Source organism: Mirounga leonina, unplaced genomic scaffold (assembly GCF_011800145.1).
Source record: "Mirounga leonina isolate KUSES-001 unplaced genomic scaffold, KU_Mleo_1.0 Mir_168, whole genome shotgun sequence".
Lineage (NCBI taxonomy): Eukaryota > Metazoa > Chordata > Mammalia > Carnivora > Phocidae > Mirounga > Mirounga leonina.
In genome coordinates, this window is record NW_023270426.1 from 8829602 (window position 1) to 8848978 (window position 19377).

Consider the following 19377-nt stretch of genomic DNA (forward strand, 5'->3'; position numbering starts at 1 on the left):
GAAAAGTGGTAATCCTTTTAAACCTGGTAATACCGAGAAATCGTTTGGCCTAGACGTGGTACGAAGGTGAGGGTAAGAAAAGTCACCCCAGTCTGGCCAGCAAGTGGGCGGCGAAAGGCAGACGAGACCCCAGACGCAGAACTGGAAGGAGAAGCAAAGGGGCGGAGCTGAGCGCGGCGCGCTCGGGGCGGGCGCAGTCACGTGGCTGGGGGCGGGGCCACGAGGGGCGGGTCCGTGGGCGGGGGGGAGCGGGACGGCCGGCGCGCCAGCACTGCCGTGCGTGCTCACGTGACAGGTCCGCGAGGCCCCGCTCACGCAGTCGTCTGGACGAGCGAAGATGGCGGCCGAGAGGGAGCCTCCTCCGCTGGGGGACGCGAAGCCCACCGACTTTGAGGAGCTGGAGGATGGAGAGGACCTGTTCACCAGCACTGTGTCCACCCTAGAGGTGAGACCGCGTCGCCGTGGGTGCTGCGCTCCGCTACTGCCGCGCGTCTCACCTTTAGGTGCCTTTCCCCTGCCCGGACTGGTCTCTCCCCACCCCCCCGGGTTTGCAGGGACCTGCTCGGGGCGACACCTGTGACGCGGGCCCCACCTCAGGTACCTGTCAGTGGGCTGGAGCTTGGCCTGGACGGCTAGGCTTCCTCAGGAGACCAGCCTGCGGGCCGGGGGCCGACCTGATCCTCTCGGGGGGGGCAGGGACCGGCCCGAGCATCTCAGCGCCCTGTCCCCGCTCAGCTGGCCTTCCTCGGTGTCACTTGCACCTCTTCTCCAGACCAGGGACGGGCTTGCCCTGAGTCCTGGTATAAACCTCACCATCCTCCCGGTGACCTCCGCAGTCCCTTTGGAGAGGTGCTTGTTTTTCCCTTCCCAAGGGAGGGTGTGCCCCTGAAAGGGAGAGCAGTGAACTGAGTGTTGAGTGGCCGTGGCTCTCCAGGGAGCGTGTGGATGCACTTTTCCCAGTCATGACCCTTCATGGACTGCTGGTTCCCCTTGAGGGAGGTGCCTCAGTATTCTACTGTTAAATGCATTTAACCGGTTTTGTCGTCTTTAGTTCCTAGACTTTTTAAGAATAAGAGTGTTTATAAAATATTAAGTTGAAGGGTGGGAGTAGTCCAGGCAGGTGCTGGTTTCGTTGTTGGTTTTGTTTTGTTTTGTTTTTTTAAGTTACCACGGAGAAGTAAAAACAGATCCTTACTCCCTTTTTCCTCTTTTCTCGCATGGTCAGCGATCTCTGAAGTTGAGTGTTCCTGTTTTTGTCAAAGGAAACACTGTTAACTGTATTGGCCTCCTAGATCCATTTCGGGTTTGAATTGCTTTGCATTTGGTGAGGGCGGCCACACCTCATAGCCCAGTTTTTTGTGTGTATGTGTATTAAAATGTATGCAAATTGCCCAGAAGATTGTTTACCTTGGGCTGTATTTCCTTATAAAGTGCTTTTTAGTAAGCTTTTTTGGCTTATGCATCTAGACACCAAATCAGTTGAAAATTACTGCAAAATAGCCTTTATTCGAAATTCATTTACTGGGAACTTCCGGGAACCAGTTTCCACACTGACCATACTCTGCAAATTGTGTATACAGGTTCTCAGTCAAACCCCACCTCCCCTCAGATTATATGCTTCTTGGGGCTGATAGTGCCTTGATCATCTTTGTGTTCCTCCCAGTCTTGAACATTTCCATTTAGTAAATGTTTGCTGGATTCATTGTCTGAACAGCATCCTAAGAATTAGTAAAAATTGTCTTGCATAACAGATTAACCTTTTGGGTTTAGTATCTTTTTAGCCCATTATACGTACTGTATAACTATCTTAAAATGTAACGGGAGTTAGACCTGTATTTCCTTGAGGGCTGCAAAGGTTGTCCCCCAGCTAGGATCGAAACAAACTATTGACCTAGTGTAAACTTGAATACTTTAAACACTAAGCATTCTGTTTAATTGAGGCTTTTAGGAGTTGAGTAAAAGGAACTATAATCTGTATTTCCCATTTGGTTGGGACTTTTTAATAAGGTATTTGACTTTTGTTTTTGTTTTTGTTTTTCAATAAAAGTCTACAGAAGTTTTGAGTATGAATAAATTGAGCTTGGTTAGTGCACTGTGAAAGTTGTAAATAAAGTTGGTTTTGATTGTTTATCTAAACCCCCTTTTTATAGATTCATTCAGGTTATTAACTTTAAGGTAGTATAACTGAGATTTGTAAATTCAGAATCTTTTTTGCTTTCCAAACTGTTACAGGAAGGCTATATAGCGGTGTTTTTTAGTATACCAAAAGTGCTCTGAAGGAATGTTCTTTTTTAGTAACTCCACTTTTGTTTTCAGAAGTGCTTCTCAAACCTCACTGTGTAGGAGAAACCTGGGGATTCATGTTTGAAATGCAGATGTCTCTAGATCTGTGCTTTTCTAACTTTATACAGAAGTTACCCAGGGATCTTGTTAAAGTGCAAATTATGATTCTGTAGGGCTGGGATAAGTCTATTATTATGCCTTTTTAACAAATTCCTCCTGACTTTGCTTCTGGTCCATAGACAATAATGAGTTGCTAAGCCCCAGATGATTCTGATGGAGATCATCTGCTTTGAATAGTTATTACCTAAGCTGTAAATTGAAAGACATATAAATTAGTGTCTTTAATTAAGGAAAAAGTAAGTCAGAGTTTTAAAAATTATTTATGTAGAAACTTTTTCCTCTGAGGGTATTTGGAGGAAAAAATCAATTGAAATCTATATAGGTGAAAATAAAATTATAGACATTTTCACTGTCATCATTGTTACGCTTGTAATGACCATACAACTTAGGTATGAGTATATTTTTAACACAGTATTAGACTCCTTTCCTTTCACAATTAAGAACAGTCACATAAAGCCAAATTCAGTTAATGAAGCATATTTAAAACTCCTAGTGTTCGTTTCTCTTCTGACTGTGAAACAAGACACTGGTAGCCCCTGGCATAGGGGGCTGGGAATAGAGTGAGCAGTAGAAAGAATCTAGTGAAAGCGTGTTCTTTTTGGTACCTGAGAGGCAAAGCTTTAAATTGTTTAGGAATACTGCTTTTTACTTAAATGATACAGCCCTAAGCTTAAAAGGTGCTTGCCCTAAAGCAGTATGGAGTAGTAAGACAACACCTTAAATAGTAACGGGGCACCTGGGTGGCTCAGTCGGTTGAGTATCTTCCTTTGACACAGGTCCTGATCTCGGGGTCGTGGGATCCAGCCCCACCTAGGGCTCCCTGCTCAGCAGGGAGTCTACTCCTCCGTCTGCCCCTCCCCCTGCACGTTCTCTCTCTCTCTCTCTCTCTCTCTCTCTCTCTTTCTCTCTCTCTCGTGCTCTCTCAAATAAATAAATAAAATCTTTAATAAAAAAATAAAGTCAGGAAATTTATATGTCTTGTTCTGTATTTTAAACAGTTATATTGAGGTATTACATACCATGCAATTCATTCATTTAATGTGTACAATTTGATGGTTTGCAGGATATTTACAGATATGTGCAGTCATCACCACAGTTAGTTATAGAACATTTTCATCACCTCAAAATGAAACCCCGTACTTTTTAACTATCACCCCTTGCCCCCATCCCCCAAGCCTCTCTGTCCCCAACCTTCAATAACCACTAATTAACTTTCTGTCTCTATGGACTTCTCTGTTCTGGACTTTGTATGAATGAAATCATAAAATGTGATTTTTCATGACTGGCTTCTTTCCCTTAGCATAATGTTTTCAAAGTCCTTTTTACAGAATGGAATGGAATAATATTTCATTGTGTGGCTATACCACATTTTGTTTATCCATTCGTCAGTTGATGGACGTATGGATTGTTTCCAGGTTTTGGCTCTTGTGAGTAATGCTGCAATAAACATTTGTTTACAAGTAGAATTACTGGGTCCTGTGGTAACTGTACATTTAATCATTTGAATAATTGCCAGACAGGTTTCCCAAAGTGGCCACACCATTTTACATTTCCACCAGCCATGTGTGAGGGTACCAGTTTTTTCATATGCTCACCAACAGCTGTTAATATGACTTTTTTTGGTTCTGTTCATCTTAATGAGTGTGAAGTGCTATCCTAGTGTGGTTTTGATTGCATTTTCTTGGTAACTAAAGATATTGCACATCTTTTCATATGCTTGTTGACCATTTGTATATCTTCTTTGGAGGAATGTCTATTCAGATCCTTTGCTCATTTTTTAATTGAGTGGTCTATTACTGAGTTATGAGAATTCTTTATATAATTCTAGGTACAAGTTCCTTACTAGATACATGATTTGCAGATGTTTTCTCCCATTTTCTGGGTTGTCTTTTCATGTTCTTGATGGTGTCCTTAACAATTTTAAAAATTGTTTGACAAAGTCCAGTTTATTTTTAAAATTTTGTTTCTCATGCTTTCACTGTCGTATCTAAGAATCCCCTGACACATCCAAGGTCATGAAGATTTACATGTTTGTTTTCTTCTAAGAAGTTTTTGGTTTTGGCTCTTACTTTTAGGTCTTTGATCCATTAGAGTTAATTTTTGTGTATGGCATGAGGTAGGGTCCACCTTTATTCTTTTGTACGTGGCAATTCAGTTGTCCGAGAACCATTTGTTGAAAAGACTATGCTTTCCTCATTTGAGTGGTCTTGGCACCCTTGTTGAAAATCGCTTGACCATAGATGTTCACACGTGGTTCTCATACCAACCTCAAATACAAGGGTCAGTTGGAGTTTAGATGGGGACCATAGTTTGCCCAATTGTGTCACATGATAGAGATGATAGAGCATTTCATATTGAATTTCCAGATGGTCTTAAAATTCCTTTTCTTTAACCCCGTGCTCCGAAGACATCTAACTTCGTTGACTTAAACAAATACTTGGGTATTTACCCTCTGCTCTACTGTTTATATGATAATCAGAGTGCAAATATCAGCAAACTGCTCCAAGTCTTTGAGGACAGAATAAAGCGGTGTACAGAAAACTCTGATACAGGTTGTGTTTGTATGGTCTGAAAATACATCACTTTTCACTGAAAGTACCAGTGAAACAGTGGGGAGATTGTAATTCCTATCAGTGTTATTGACACATAGTAGATAAACAGTAAATGCTTCTCTTGGTTGGGAGAAGCTCATTGAAGAGGTAATAGTTAAGAGAGACCTTGAAGGGGTAATGAAATTTCCAAGTGGGAGAATAGCAAGGGTCACTCAAGGGTCAGTCCATATTCTAGGGAACCATAAAAAATTCTGTGGGTGGCTGAATATAGGGTGTACGTTTACTCTGTGGTGAGATTGTGAAGGGCTTTGGAATCTGTTATGTAGGTGGGTGAGAGCTATGAAAGATTTTTATGACAGTTAACATGATCACCTGGGAAGATTAATGTGCTAGCAGTCTGAGAGGTAAATTTGAGTGGGAGGTATTACTGGTAAGTTAATGAGTTGGAGGCTATTTTAAGCCTGAAGTTAAAGACCTCAAGAAGGAAAGCACAAATAGTAAAGGAGAAAAGGAAGTTGATGGAACAGTAGATAAAAAGTTAGACATCTAAAGACATCATTTATGTCTCCCTCTCTTCAGGTGATTCTTTGACAAAGGAATTACAAGTTTCATTTCACTTAGGGATACATTACACCAGTGAAGAGAACATCAAGCAGTTAGAACTGCTGAATGGGCTGGAAATGTTGATTTAGAAATCTGTCATAAATTTATTGAATGATTACATTAAACCAGACTCTGGACATCTAGTCCCTGACCTATGGAGTATATGAAAGGAGTCAACATAATAAACAAAGCTGTGTGAACAGACACCTGCCAATACCAGGTGATACACATGTATTTGAAATAAGCACATGGCACAGAAATGGTATAGAACACTGGAGTGACTTAATTGCATAGAAATGATCTTTGAAATCCTGAAAGTGGGTGAAATTATCAGAGAATAAGTAGAGTAAGACAGGGGACTATTGATACATACTAAATTAGTATGTACTGTGCCTACACAACAGGTAGTAATGGTGTATAAGTTGTTTTCTTAATTCTGTTTTCTGATCTCTGGGTAGGCCTCCAACTTTAAATGTACTCATTTTTCTGGAAATTTCAATGTGAGTTACCTTTGTTTCAGAGAAACATTTTGTGATCAGGTGTTTAAAGGGGGTGAGCACTGGAAATTACTAAAAACTTTTATGAAGCAGTAGCACTCTAGTTGACCACTTTCCCTTAAAACCATTAAATTTAAGGATTTTAGAATGAACTATTTTTAGAGCCTCTAAAAAATGCTGTTAAATGAAGTTGCTTGAGGCAGAGTTACTTTCTTGCAGACTTTTTTCTTAAGAATACAATTTCCCTTTAATGCAATTTTACAAATACCCACTTTCCTACGAAATGGAATGGTTGTGGTTTTTTTCTTTTTCTTCTGGGATGGTAGTTTTTACTTGGGGCACAGTTAACCTCAATTTAGTAAAATTCACTACCACCTCACTCAAGATACAGAACACTTTCATCACCTAAAAAAAATTCTCTCACATAGTTAACACTTCCCACTTCTTATCTCTGGCAGCCACTGATCTGTTGGATGGACTCATACCGTATAAAACTTTTTGAGTCTAGCTTCTTTAATTTAGCATAAAGTATCTGAGATTCAAATGTTGTTGCCTGTTATCAATAGTTAATTACTTTTTTTATAGCTGAATTTAGTATTCCATTGTGTGTATGTATCACGGTTGTTGTTGAAGGACTGTTCCGTTTCCAGCTTCTGGCATTAATGAGTAAAGTCAATATAAACATTTATGTGCAGGTTTTTGTATGAACACAGTTTTCATTTCTTCTGGGTGAATACTTAGGATTGCTGGCTTATGTGGTATGTTTGACTTTGTAAGAAACTGCCATACTTGTGCCAGAATGGTTTACAAGAGGTGAAGTCATTTACTTTTAGTCCCATGAGTTAATGGCTATAGTAATAATACAACTCAGGAACATACCCATTAGGACACTGTTCCCCAAGTCTGAGAATTGTTAATCTATGGTTTCATGTTCTAAAAAGCACGATGCTTCAATACAAAACATGTCACTGTATTTCGTGGTGTCATAAAAGTTATTTTAATACAGAAATTTTACCCTTATTCAGAGAGTTACACTATGTATTATTGAATGTTTGAATCTTGAAAGCTCGCCCCAGGGAACCTTTTGTGCGGCTAGATTTGTCTATTTTAGTCTCTGGTCAGGTTTCTGTTCATTCCATCTTTGAAATCTAATAAAATTACGAAAGATTAAAGGAAGGAAGGGAAAGAAAGCAAAGAAAGAAACTGCCAAATTCTTCCAAATCACATGTATCATTACATTCCCATAGCAATGAATGAGAATACTAGTTATTGCCATCTTGTCTGCACTTCTTAGTGTCGGTTTTTATTTTAGGTAGTGGCGAGCTTTAGGCTGGTTTATATTGTCTTGAAAGTGATTGTTAAATTGTCAAGAATTTGTAAACTGGTATTAAACACAGCCATTGTTAAAATTAAGTTACAAACATATTTAAATGAATTATATTAAAAATGAAGGTGGGGCGCCTGCGTGGCTCAGTCGGTTAAACTGCTGACTCTTGGATTTTGGCTTAGGTCCTGATCTCCAGGGTCCTGGGATCAAGCCTAGTGTCAGGCTCCGCACTAAGTGGGGAATCAACTTCAGTATTCTCTCTCTCTCCTTCTGCCCCTCCCTTCACTCATTCACTCGCTCTCTCTAAATAAATAAATCTTTTTTAAAAATGAAGGTAATAAATATTCAAAGCTTGTCACTTCCTAATTCCCTTACTGAATTTTATTATTTCTTAATGCTCTTGAGGTATTTGTATTTGTATGGTGTTAAGTGCGTATCTTCCCAAGTCCACTTCCAGTGATGGGTAATCAGCCACAGCAGGCATGTTTATGCCACAAAAATGAGCAAAAGCTGTCAGTCAGAGTCTTCTCTCTCAAAGACATGGTTGCTAAGCATTTACCAGCACACCAGTGATTTTTAGCCCTTCTAACAGGTTTGTAGTGTTATCTCATTGTAGTTTTAATGTACATTCTGTAATGATTAGTGATGTTGAGGTCTTTTCATGTGCGTAGTCACCATCTGAAAATCATATTTGGTGATGTTCTTTCACATCTATTGCCCATTTAAAAATTTGGATCTCCTTATTGAGTTTTGAGAATTCTTCATGTATTCTCAATACAAATCCTTTGCCAGATGTGTGTTTTGCAAATATCCCTACCCAATCTGTGGCTTTTCGTTTTATGCTATTAACATTACCTTTCACAGACCGAAAGTTTGTTTTTTGGATGAAGTTTAAGTTATCTTTTGCTGTTGTTGATTGTACTTTAGATGTCACATATGAAATCCTTTCTTAATGAAGTTTTATAAATTTTAGCTTTTAAATTTAGGCCTAGGATTCAGTTAATTTACATGTGAGTTCAAGTTACGGGTTTTTTTGCATATAGATATCCAGTTGTTCCAGCACCAATTATTGAAAAATAATCACACTGTTAAGGTTTGTTTTATGACTCAAAATATGGTCTTTTATGGTAAATACTATGTTTGCACTTCAAAAGGTTATATATAGTCAGATGTTGATGGGTGGAGTGGTCTGTAAATGTTATTTCAAGTTGGTTGGTTGTATTTTTCAATATATACATCATCAATGAATCTTATATGCTTTATGCTGAGTTTAGAAGCTAAACTTAAAAGGTTTCTTGATGAGTTGTCTTTGCATCTTTTTCAAAGATCATTTGAGCATATGTATGTGTATACATCTATTTCTGGACTTAATTCTATTTCACTGATCTACTGACTCCTTTTGCCAGTTGTATGCTGTCTTAGTGTAACTGAGTCTTGAAATTTGTAGTATGAGTCCATTGATTTTTTTCTTTCCAAAATTGTTTTCGCTTTTCTACTTCTTTTGCCTGAAAGTTTAGAATCAGTTTATTGATTTCTACCAAAACTCCACCTCAGATTTTGATTTGGGATTGTGATGAGTCGGTAGATTAGTTTGGGGAGAATTAGCATATTAACAATATTGAGCCTTTAAGCCATAGGTTTGCTATTTCTTTCCATTTTTTTGGTTTACTTGATTTTTTTCATCATTGTTGTTTTCAGCATACCAATCTAGCACATATTTTGTTAGTTTATACTTATTTCATGGTTTCTTTTTACATTTGCTCATTGGTGGCATATTGACCCTCTATCCAGCAACTGTACTAAAAACTCATTAGTTCTAGTAGTTTTTCTGGAGAGTCCATGGGATTTTCATGGATATAATCATACTGTTTGTGATTTGGAGTTTTATTTCTTTGTTTCCAATCTGTATGCCTTAACGTAGTAGCTAAGACCATCAGTATAATATTGGATAGGAGTGGTGAAAGTGGGTATCATTTTCCCTTTAGTGAACTTAGGAGGGAAGTACTCTCTCTACATATGTTATCTGTTAAGTTTTTTTTTTTTTTTTTAAGATTTTATTTTTAATCTCTCCACCCAACATGGGACTTGAACTCACAACCCCGAGATTCAATGTTGCATGTTCTACCGACTGAGCCAGCAGGGTGCCCCATAAGTTTTTTTGTAGTTGTCCTTCATCAGGTTAAAGAAGTTCTATTCTTAGTTTTCTGAAATTTTGTATTCCTGAATGGAGGCTGGTTTTGGCAAATTCTTTTTCTGCGTTTAATGAGATGATTATGTAGTTTTCTTCTTAGGTTAATGATAACGTGGATTATATTGATTGATTTTAAAACACTGAATAAATCTTGCATTCCTGGGATAAGCCCGTCACAGTCATAAAACCCTTTTTATATGTTGCTGCCTTCAGTTGATAGTGTTTTGTTTAGGCTGTCATGTCTGTTGCAATAGATATTTGTGTAGTATTTTCTTTTATTTGTAATATCTTTGTCTGGTTTTGGTACCCGAAATACTGGTCTCATTAGAGGAATTGGAGACGAGTATTCCTCTTCTGTATTCTTGAAGAGGTTGTGTGGAATTAGTCTTGTCTTCTTTAAAGGTTGATAGGACTCACTAGTGAAATCATCTGAGCATGTAGTTTTGTTTTTGGAAGACTTTTAACTTCAAATTCATTATCTTTAATAGATACAGGGTTATTTCTTGTTGAACTTTTGTAGTATGGATCTTTCAAGGAATTTGTCCATTCAGTCTAAGTTGTGAAATTTATGGGCATAAGGTTTTTCATAATACTCTTTTATCCTGTGATCGTGTCTGTGAGTGTTGCCCCTGCCTTTTCGTTCCTGGTATTGATAATTTATGTCTTCTGTTTGTTTACTTATTTATTCATTTATTTTAGTCTTGCTAGAGAATATCTTGGGATCTTTTCAAAGAATCAACTTTTGCTTTCTTGATTTTCTGTTGTTCGTAGAGGCTTGGATCATTGATTTGAAACTTGGCTGTTTTTTGTTTGCTTCTTTGTTTTGTTTTTGAGTATTAGTCAGCTATATATTTCTTTGTAAGCACAGCTTTAGCTGTATCCCACAAATTTTGATGCTGTGTTTTGTTTTCTTTCAATTTAAACTGTGCTTTAGTTTCCTTTCTGATTTACTGTTTAACCGATGGGTTATTTAGAAATGTATTAATTTCCAAAATTTGGGGATTTTCTCAGTATGTCTCTGAAATTAATTTCTAGTTTAATTTGATTATGGTTAGAAAATGTTTTATGATTTAATTCTTTTAAATGTGTTAACATTTGTCTCATGGCCCAGAATATGGTCTCTTATGGTGAATATTCTGTATGTGCTTGAAAAGAATGTATATAATCTGATGTTACTATTGGAGTGTTCTATAAAGTTAAGTCAAGTTGATTAAAAGTTTTTCCAGGTCTACTCTGTCTTGCCTTGTTACCTATCTATTCTATCAATTACTGTGAGAAGAGTGATGAAGTCTCCAAATATAATTGTAGATTTTTAATTTTTTATACTTTCAGTTCAGTTTTATCTTCATATTGAAGCTCTGTTGTTAGACACAGACTTAGTGTTGTTATGATTCCTCGGTAAGATGATCCTTTTATCATATGATGTCCCTCTTTATTGCTGATAATACTCTTTATTGGAAGTTTATGATGCTAAGGTAGCACTCCATCTCTTTGATTGTTTGCATGACATAGTTTTTCCATTCTTTTACTGTTAACTATCTGTGTTTTTAAGGTAGTTTTTTTGTAGGCAGCATATTGTTCTGTATTGCTGTTTTTATATCCAGCCTAGCTACCTCTGTCCTCTAATTGGTGTGTTTAATGTAATTATTGCTGTAACTGGATTAGATCTACCATTTTATTTGTTTTCAGTTTTTCTGTTTCCCCTTTTCTCCCTTCTTTGTATTATCTTAATGTCTGTAAGTAATTTTAATTTATCTACTGGGTTTTTTTGCTTTATCTTTCCTTCCTCTCTATAAATAGTTTGTTTATAATACATATAAATATATTTTAATGTATATTATATATTACATATGTATGTGGTTGCTGTAGGGATTACAAAATATATACCTAATGATTTACTGTCTAATTAGAGTTCATATTATACTTCTTCAAGTAAAATGCAGATCCTTATAACCATTTACCTCCCTTCCTGGATGTTACAGTTTTCACCTATATCTCCATACATTGAAAACCTTACCAGACAGTGTTATAATTTTTGCTTTCTTAGTCATATACATTTTAAATAATGTAAGAGAAGAAAAATGGTCTATTACCTTTCTCCAGTAACTGTTTCTGTGATTCTCACTGTATTCCTGAAGATCCAAATTTATGTTACTCATATCATGTATCTTCAGGCTAACGATTGTCTTTTGGTCCCCCTGCCCCAACTTTTTTAAAAAACTGGCCCAGTGATGACAGATCCCTATAGTATTCTTTCATTTGAGAATATCTTTATTCCGTCTTTGTTCCTGGAAGATATTTTTGCTGGATATAGAATTATGTTGACCTTTTTTTTTTAAGCATTGTAAAGATACTGTGCCACTGTCATGATCTCTAATTTCTCATGAGAAATATGCAGTCTTTGTAATTGTTTCCCTGAATGTAATTTTTATTAGCTGCTTTAAGTTTTTTATTTTTAATCTTTGGTTTTCAGCCACTTTTTATGATGTGGCTAGGTATGGTTTTCTTTGAAGTTGTCCTGTTGGAGTTTGCTTGTTCTCGAATCTATAAATTTAGGTTTTTCTAAGTCCCAAATTTGGGACTTTCTATCCATCATTTATTGAAATATTTTTGTGTACTTCTCTAGGATTCCAGTAACTTTTTAATATTGTCTCACAGGTCCCTGAGTTTCTGCTCCCCCCCCCCCCCCCCCAGTTTTTTTCTTCTCTGTTACTCAGATTGGATATTTTCTAATGATTTTTCTTCAAGTTTGCTGACTTTTTCTGTCAGGAACTGTAAAGAGTCTGAAATTGTACCTTCCTTCTAAGCTAACAAATTAACTTGTTTATGGTTGCTGGAAGAAGACTTGATTAAGCACTTTTACTCAAAGCATAGCAAGCAGCATGAGTATGGTGTTTCTGTAACTTCCCCCCTCTCTCTCGATGGGGTGGTGTGATGGAGGGGGAGGTTGATATTTTATCTGTCTTTGGTTTGTGTCACAGCTGAAGAACCTGAGCTTAGGGAACCCAAATCATTATAATAGGCAATATGTGTGCCTATTCTTTGCTGTAGAGGAGACATTGTCTGTATTATAATGGACAGTAAACAAATCTGGTCTTTGGGAAAGAGACACTGACCTCTGTTTTCTAAGGCTATTTCTCAGAAACGTTGTCTTCTGTCAGAGTTGTAGCTGCCTGCACCGTCACACACGTTTGCTCAGCTCGGGTCACTCTTAGGGAAAAGCAGTGAAAGAAAGGAGTGAAAATACTAATGAGGATTTCTGTCCTCTCCCCTTCAGATTTCTGAGTCCCCTTTTCCTGGTTCAGCTGGCCAGAAAAGTAGATTTTCTCTTGGGATTTTAGATGTCAATACTCATCATTGTTGGTTTCATGCATCTAAGCCACTAGGTTTGGCCTCAGGGCACAGCCAGGAAAGAAAATGGAATAGGGAGAGGAAGAAAAGAAAAATTTTCCCCCTACATTCTCTTGGTAGCAGGGCCCTTGGTGTTATAATCAGAAGATAGAAGTTTTTCTTGGAGTCATTGCTGCTCACACTACTAATATACTTCTACAACTGGAGCCATTCTCAGGAAAAGCTGAAAGTTAAAGAAGGGGGGAAAATCATAAAATTAACCCTCACATTTTTGTCTCCTTCCCTAATATATCTGCCATTATTTAATTTTAGGTCTTTGTTTTTTTATTCTATCCAGAGCTTTTAGTGTTAATCAGTGGGAAAGGGGCTCTAGTGGGCTTCTTTAATCTTGTTTGGAATCTTAAACACTACTTTTTAATTGAAGAGAGATTCGCAACAACCTTGGAACTTTTTATAAAAATAATTTCCAGCACACGACTAGGTGATAATGTAGGGGAGTAAATACACATTTATTAAAAATACTAATATGTCTACAGTCGCATATCTTGGAGAACTAGTTCTGATCACCCCAGAATTGTGCTCCAGGCAATTAAGTCATCCATGTTCCCTTCCATCACTTCCTCATTCAGTGGCCACTCTCTCCATACTCCAGCGCATACAGTGGAGAACAGCTCTTGCCCTCACTACGAAACTGAAAGAGTCATGGGGAGGCAGGAGCAAAGACAAGTAAGTTCTCACAGCCTTTAGTAAATGAGCGACTGCTCCAATTTGCTGTATAAGTTATATATAGGACCCCTAGTGCCTTTGTCTTACTCAATACAAGTATATCTTCGTTTTAATGAATATTATCAGAAGGCTGAATCATATGTGTAGGTACCTACTTTTCCCATGTAATGGCATATTATAAGCCTTTTCCTGTGCCACTCTGCTTCATTTTTTTAAAGACTTTTTTTTAAGATTTTATTTATTTATTAGAGTGAGAGTAGAAGAGAGCATGAGAGCAGGGTGAGGGGCAGAGGGAGAAGCAGACTCCCCACTGAGCAGGGAGCCTGATGTGGGGCTCGATCCCAGGACCCTGGGATCATGACCTGAGCCAAAGGCAGCTGCTTAATCAGCACCCCTAGACTTTATTTTTTAGAACAGTGTTAAATTCACAGCAAAGTTGAGTAGAAGGTACAGAGGTTTCCCATCTATTGCCCCTATACATGCATTATCCCTCATTGTCAACTTCCTCCACCTGAGTGGTATGGTACATTTGTTACAATAGATGAATCTACAGTGACACGTTGTAATCACCAAAGTTTATAGTTTATGGTGTTTTACATGCTGTGGGTTTGGACATGTGTGTAATGACATGATGTGTATCCACCCTAATAGTATCATACAGGGTAGTTTCTCTGTCCAGAAATCATGTGTGCCCTGCCTATTCATCCCTTCTAACTTACTGATCTTTTTACTGTCTTCATAGTTTTGCACTTCCCAGAATATCATATAGTTGGAATCATATGATAAGTAATCTTTTTAGACTGGATTCTTTCACTTAGTAATATGCGTTTGAGTTTTCTCTGTCTTTTCATGGCTAGATAGCTCATTTCATTTTTTAGTGCTGAGTAACATTCCATTGACGTTAAGCACCAGTTTACTTACCTCTTAACCTACTGAAGGATATCTTGGTTGCTTCCAAGTTTTGGTAGTTATGAATAAAGCTGGTGTAAATATCAGGTCCTGTTTTTTTGTGTGTACATAAATTTTTAGCTCTTCTGGGTAAATACTAAAGAGAGTGATTACTGGACTCTATGATAAGAGTATGTTTAGTTATTACAAGAAGCTCCCAAACTATCAAGCTAGCTGTACTATTTTGCATTCCCACCAACAGTGAAAGAGAGTTCCTTTTGCCAGCATTTGGTGGTGTCAGAGTTAAAGATTTTTGACTATTCTAATAGCTGTATAGATACACTATCATGAGGTATGGTGGTATCTCATTTTAATTTGCATTTCCCTGATGATATATGATGTGGGACATGTTTCTATTTTTCTTCCAGTCTGTGGCTTGTTTTTTTATTTTCTTAACAGTATCTTTCACAAAAAGTTTTAATTTTAATGAAGTTTATCAATTCTTTAATGTAAGAGTGCCTTTGTTATTGTATCTAAAAACTAACTGCCAAATCCAAGGTCATCTAGATTTTTCCTGTTACCTTCTAGGAATTTTATACTTTTGTGCTTTACATTTAGGTATGTAATCCCTTTTGAGTTGATTTTTGTGAAGGGTGTAATGTCTCTGTGCAGATTCATATTTTTGCAGGTGAATGTCTAGTTAGGCCAACACTGTTTGCTGAAGAGACTATTTTTTCTCTATTATTCTTTGTTCATTTGTCAAAGATCTGTTGACTATTTAGGTGGGTCTGTTTGAGGGCTTTTCTGTTCCCATTCATCTATTACCACATTATGTTGATTACTATACACTTGAAGTCAAGTGTTCTTGAAGTCAAGTAGCTTCAGTCCTCCAATTTTGTTCTTTTCCTTCAGTGTTCTTTTGGCTATTCTGGGTCTTTTGCCTCTCTGAATAAACTTTAGGATCATTTTATTGATATCCCCAAAATAACTTCCTGGAGTTTTGATTGGGATTGCATCAAATATTCTATATCAAGTTGGGAAGAAGGGACATCTTAAAAGATTTAGTCTTCCTATTCATGAACATGCAATATCTCTCCATTTATTTAGCTCTTTGATTTCATTCATCAGAATTTTGGAGTTTTCCTCATATAGATCTTGCACATATTTTCTTAGATTATACCTAAGTATTTCATTTTTGGGGGTGTTAATATAAATGTTACTGTTTTTAACTTGAAATTCTGTTTTCATTGATGCTATGTAGGAAAGTGATTAACTTCTGTTTCCTAACCTTGTATGCTGCAATGTTGCTGTAAGTGCTTATTAGTTTTGAGAGGTTTTTTTGTTTGGATTTTCTTAGACACTGATGTCATCTCTGAACAAAGACAGTTTTATTTTTTCCTTCCCAATCTGTATACCTTTAATTTCCTTTTCTTGTCTTATTTCATTAACTGAAAGTTCCAGTACAATGTGGAAAAGCAGTGGTGACAGTTGACATCCTTGTTTTGTTCCTGATACTAGTGGGAAAGCTTCTAGTTTCTCACCATTAACTTTGATGTAGGGGGAATCTGGCTGGCTCAGTGGATAGAGCATGTGACTCTTGATCTCAGGGTTGTGAGTTCAGGCCCCACATTGGGTGTGGAGCTTACTTTTTTTTTTTTTTTTTTTAAGATTTATTTGTTTCTCTATTTGTCAGAGAGAGAGAGAACGTGCGCACGCATGCCTGTACAAGCAGGGGGAAGTGGCAGGCAGAGGGAGAAGCAGGCTCCCCGCCGAATAGGAAGCCTGATTCAGGGCTCTATCCCAGGAGCCTGAGATCATGACCTGAGCTGAAGACAGACAGTTAACCGACTGAGCCACCCAGGTGTCCCGTGGAGCTTATTAAAGAAAAAAAAAGTTGATGTAGGTTTTTGTAACTATTCTTTCTCAACTTGAAAAAGTTCCCCTCTATTTTTGTTTGCTGAGAGTTTTTATCATGCCTGGTTGTTGAAACTACTCTGCTACATTTTTATGTAAATGTGCTTTATGCTATTTCAAATTTTTCAGTGTTATAGATAATCTCATTGACGAACTTGGGGCCAATTCTTAGGCATATTCATAATTATTTTCTTGGAATTCAGTTAACAGTCACTGAGCATTTGTAGCCAGGAACTGAGTAAAAAATTAGTAAACAAATTATAGAGTTTGTAATCAATAAACAGTTAATAATTATAGTGTGGTAAGAGAAATTATGATAGGAGAAGTAGATATTCTATAGGAGCATATAGGCCATTCACCTAACCAGACTCAGCTAGAGGTGAGGTTGAGGTTATCAGAACATCTTCCAGAAGAAAAATGTATAACCTTAGTTGTTTTTAAATTCCTTCAAGTGAAATTGCTATGGTAAGTGGAGTCCCGCTTTTGTGAGTTTGGGACTGTAAGAATGAACTCCTGAGAGAAAAAAAACAAAAACAAAAACAAAAACCTCTCCTTTAAATTCTATAAAGAGTGGCCGCCTAGGTGACTCAGGTGGTTAAGCTTCTTCTGCCTTCGGCTCAGGTCATGATCCCAGGGTCCTGGGATTGAGCCCAACATCAGGCTCCCTGCCCGGCAGGGAGTCTGCTTCTCTCTCTGCCCTTCCTCCTACTCATTCTCTCAATCTCTCTCTCTCAAATAATAAATAAATAAAATCTTTAAAAAAATAAATAAATTCTATAAAGAATTGAAACTGGGGGCACCTGGGTGGCTCAGTCAGTTGAGCATTGGACTTGGTTTCAGCTCAGGTTGTAATCTCACGATTGTGGGATCAAGCTCCACATCGGGCTCTGTGCTCAGCATGAAGTCTGCTTCAGATTCTCTTTCCCACTCGCATTCTCTCTCTAAAAAGAATTAAAACTTTTTGAAAGCTGTGAAGAAATATCATTATGCCATAGAGGATAGTTTACTTAAAAAGCTAATGAGAAAATCTTAAGAATTAGGAGTGACTTCAAAAGACTGTCCTACAAAAAGTTTTCTAATCATAAAAAGAAAAACTGATAATTTGTCTTTAGTAAAATGGAGAATTTCCATTCATCTAAGTCCACTATTAAGACAGTGGGAAGGGTTGTCTGGCTGCTTCAGTCAGTGGAGCATTTGACTCTAGATCTCAGGGTTGTAGTTTCAAGCCCCACATTGGGTATAAAGATTACTTAAAAATAAAAGTTTTAATAAAAAAAAAAAAAGAAAGTGGGTACACAAGCCACTGATTGGGAGAAAATACATCTTTGGCAAAGGACTTGTATCCAGAATACATAAAGAATTCGTACAAGTCACTAAGAACTATAGCAAAATGGGCAAAATACTTGAAGACACTTTTCAAAAAAGAGGATATTCAAGGGGTGCCTGGGTGGCTCACTTGGTGAAATGTCTGACTTTTAGTTTTAGCTCAGGGCATGATCTCAGGTCTGTGGGATTGAGCATCGGGCTCTGTGCTCAGTGGAGTCTGCTTGAGATCCTCTCTCTCCCTCTCCCCCTCTATCCATATGTGTGTGTGTACTCTCTCTAAATAAATGAGTAAAACCTTTTTTAAAAGAGAAGATATTTAACCATTTGGCCATTTAACATGAAAAATTGCTGAACATCACTGTTCATCAGGGAAATGCAAATTCAAACCACAAGATATATTTTATACCACCATGATAGCTAAAATGGAAAAGATGGAATGTTATCAAAATGTTGACAAGGACGTGGAGCAATTGATATTTTCATATGTTGCTGGTGGGAGTGTAAAATATGCAACCACTTTAGAAGATTATCTGCTAAAGCAGAATGTTCACCTACCTGTCATCTAGTTATTCTACTCATACATACCAAACACAAATTTGTTCACCTTTATTAAGGTACATATACTAGGAAGTTTATACAAGTGTTATTGATAGTAGTACAAAACTCAAACGTCCATCAATAATAGAATGGATCAATTGAGGTGTATTTACACAGTGGAGTATTTTGCAGCAACAAGAATGTGTGATCTATTACTACACACAACATTGTGGAAGTATCTTGAATACATAACATCAAGAACAAAAACAAAAGAATATGTTCTGTATGATTCCACTTTTATGAAGAACAAAAACAGGGAACACTAATGCATGCTGATAGAAGCTTCGGTAGGGAGAGGATAAGAATGGGAGTAGAGCTTCTGGGGTTGATGATAATACTCTTTCTGGATCTGGGTGCTGGTTACACAGGCATGTTTGGTTTGCGAAAATATCTAGCTGTACACTTTTGACATACACACTGTCATTTTTATGTGATTTTTTTTAAATATTGGTTTTTAACTATTATAAGAAAACTATAATAAAGCTAAAAGAAAACTATATAATAAAGCTGGATTCTCTTATATTACTCATTATACTTTAGGGTTAAGAAGTACAGAAACAGTCCCTAAATTCAGTTGAAACATAAGTGTTTGGGAAAAGGGCATATTTTTAGTTTTAACCATGAAAATTTTATAATTGTAGACTTAATTCAGCTACTGTTAAACTTTTCTGTTAACAGTAAAGGAGTACTTTGAACTTACTATACATGCAACATGTTTTCAAGATCTGATTTTTTTACTATTGTAAAATAATCAGTTATATATGGCTGTAAAACATTACATTTTTGTTAATTATAACTCAACATGACAAATTAGTATCTCTAAAGGGTTGACTAGAAAAGATTTTTTTACTCTTAAGTGACTTTTTGTTAAGAAGGAAAATGAATAAAAATGTGGTTTGGGTTTATTCTTACCCTTAGAGGAGGTACTATGAATAGCTGTTCTTGTTCTTTCTTCCCTTTTTATCAAGAGAATGTTCTATTTCTATAATGTAGAGAGATGTA

The 19377-nt window shown here is 37.2% G+C and overlaps 1 protein-coding gene across 2 annotated transcripts in view; it reads left to right on the top strand.

Annotated features, from left to right (window-relative positions):
- The first annotated feature begins 236 nt into the window (after positions 1-236).
- Positions 237-19377, top strand: part of SNX2 (sorting nexin 2) — a 55750-nt gene continuing 36609 nt past the window's right edge. For both annotated transcript variants that reach the window (XM_035013990.1, XM_035013991.1), the window contains exon 1: positions 237-445. In XM_035013990.1, the coding sequence (XP_034869881.1) occupies positions 338-445 (108 nt within the window). In that variant the 5' untranslated portion in view covers positions 237-337. The remainder of the gene's footprint in view (positions 446-19377) is intronic.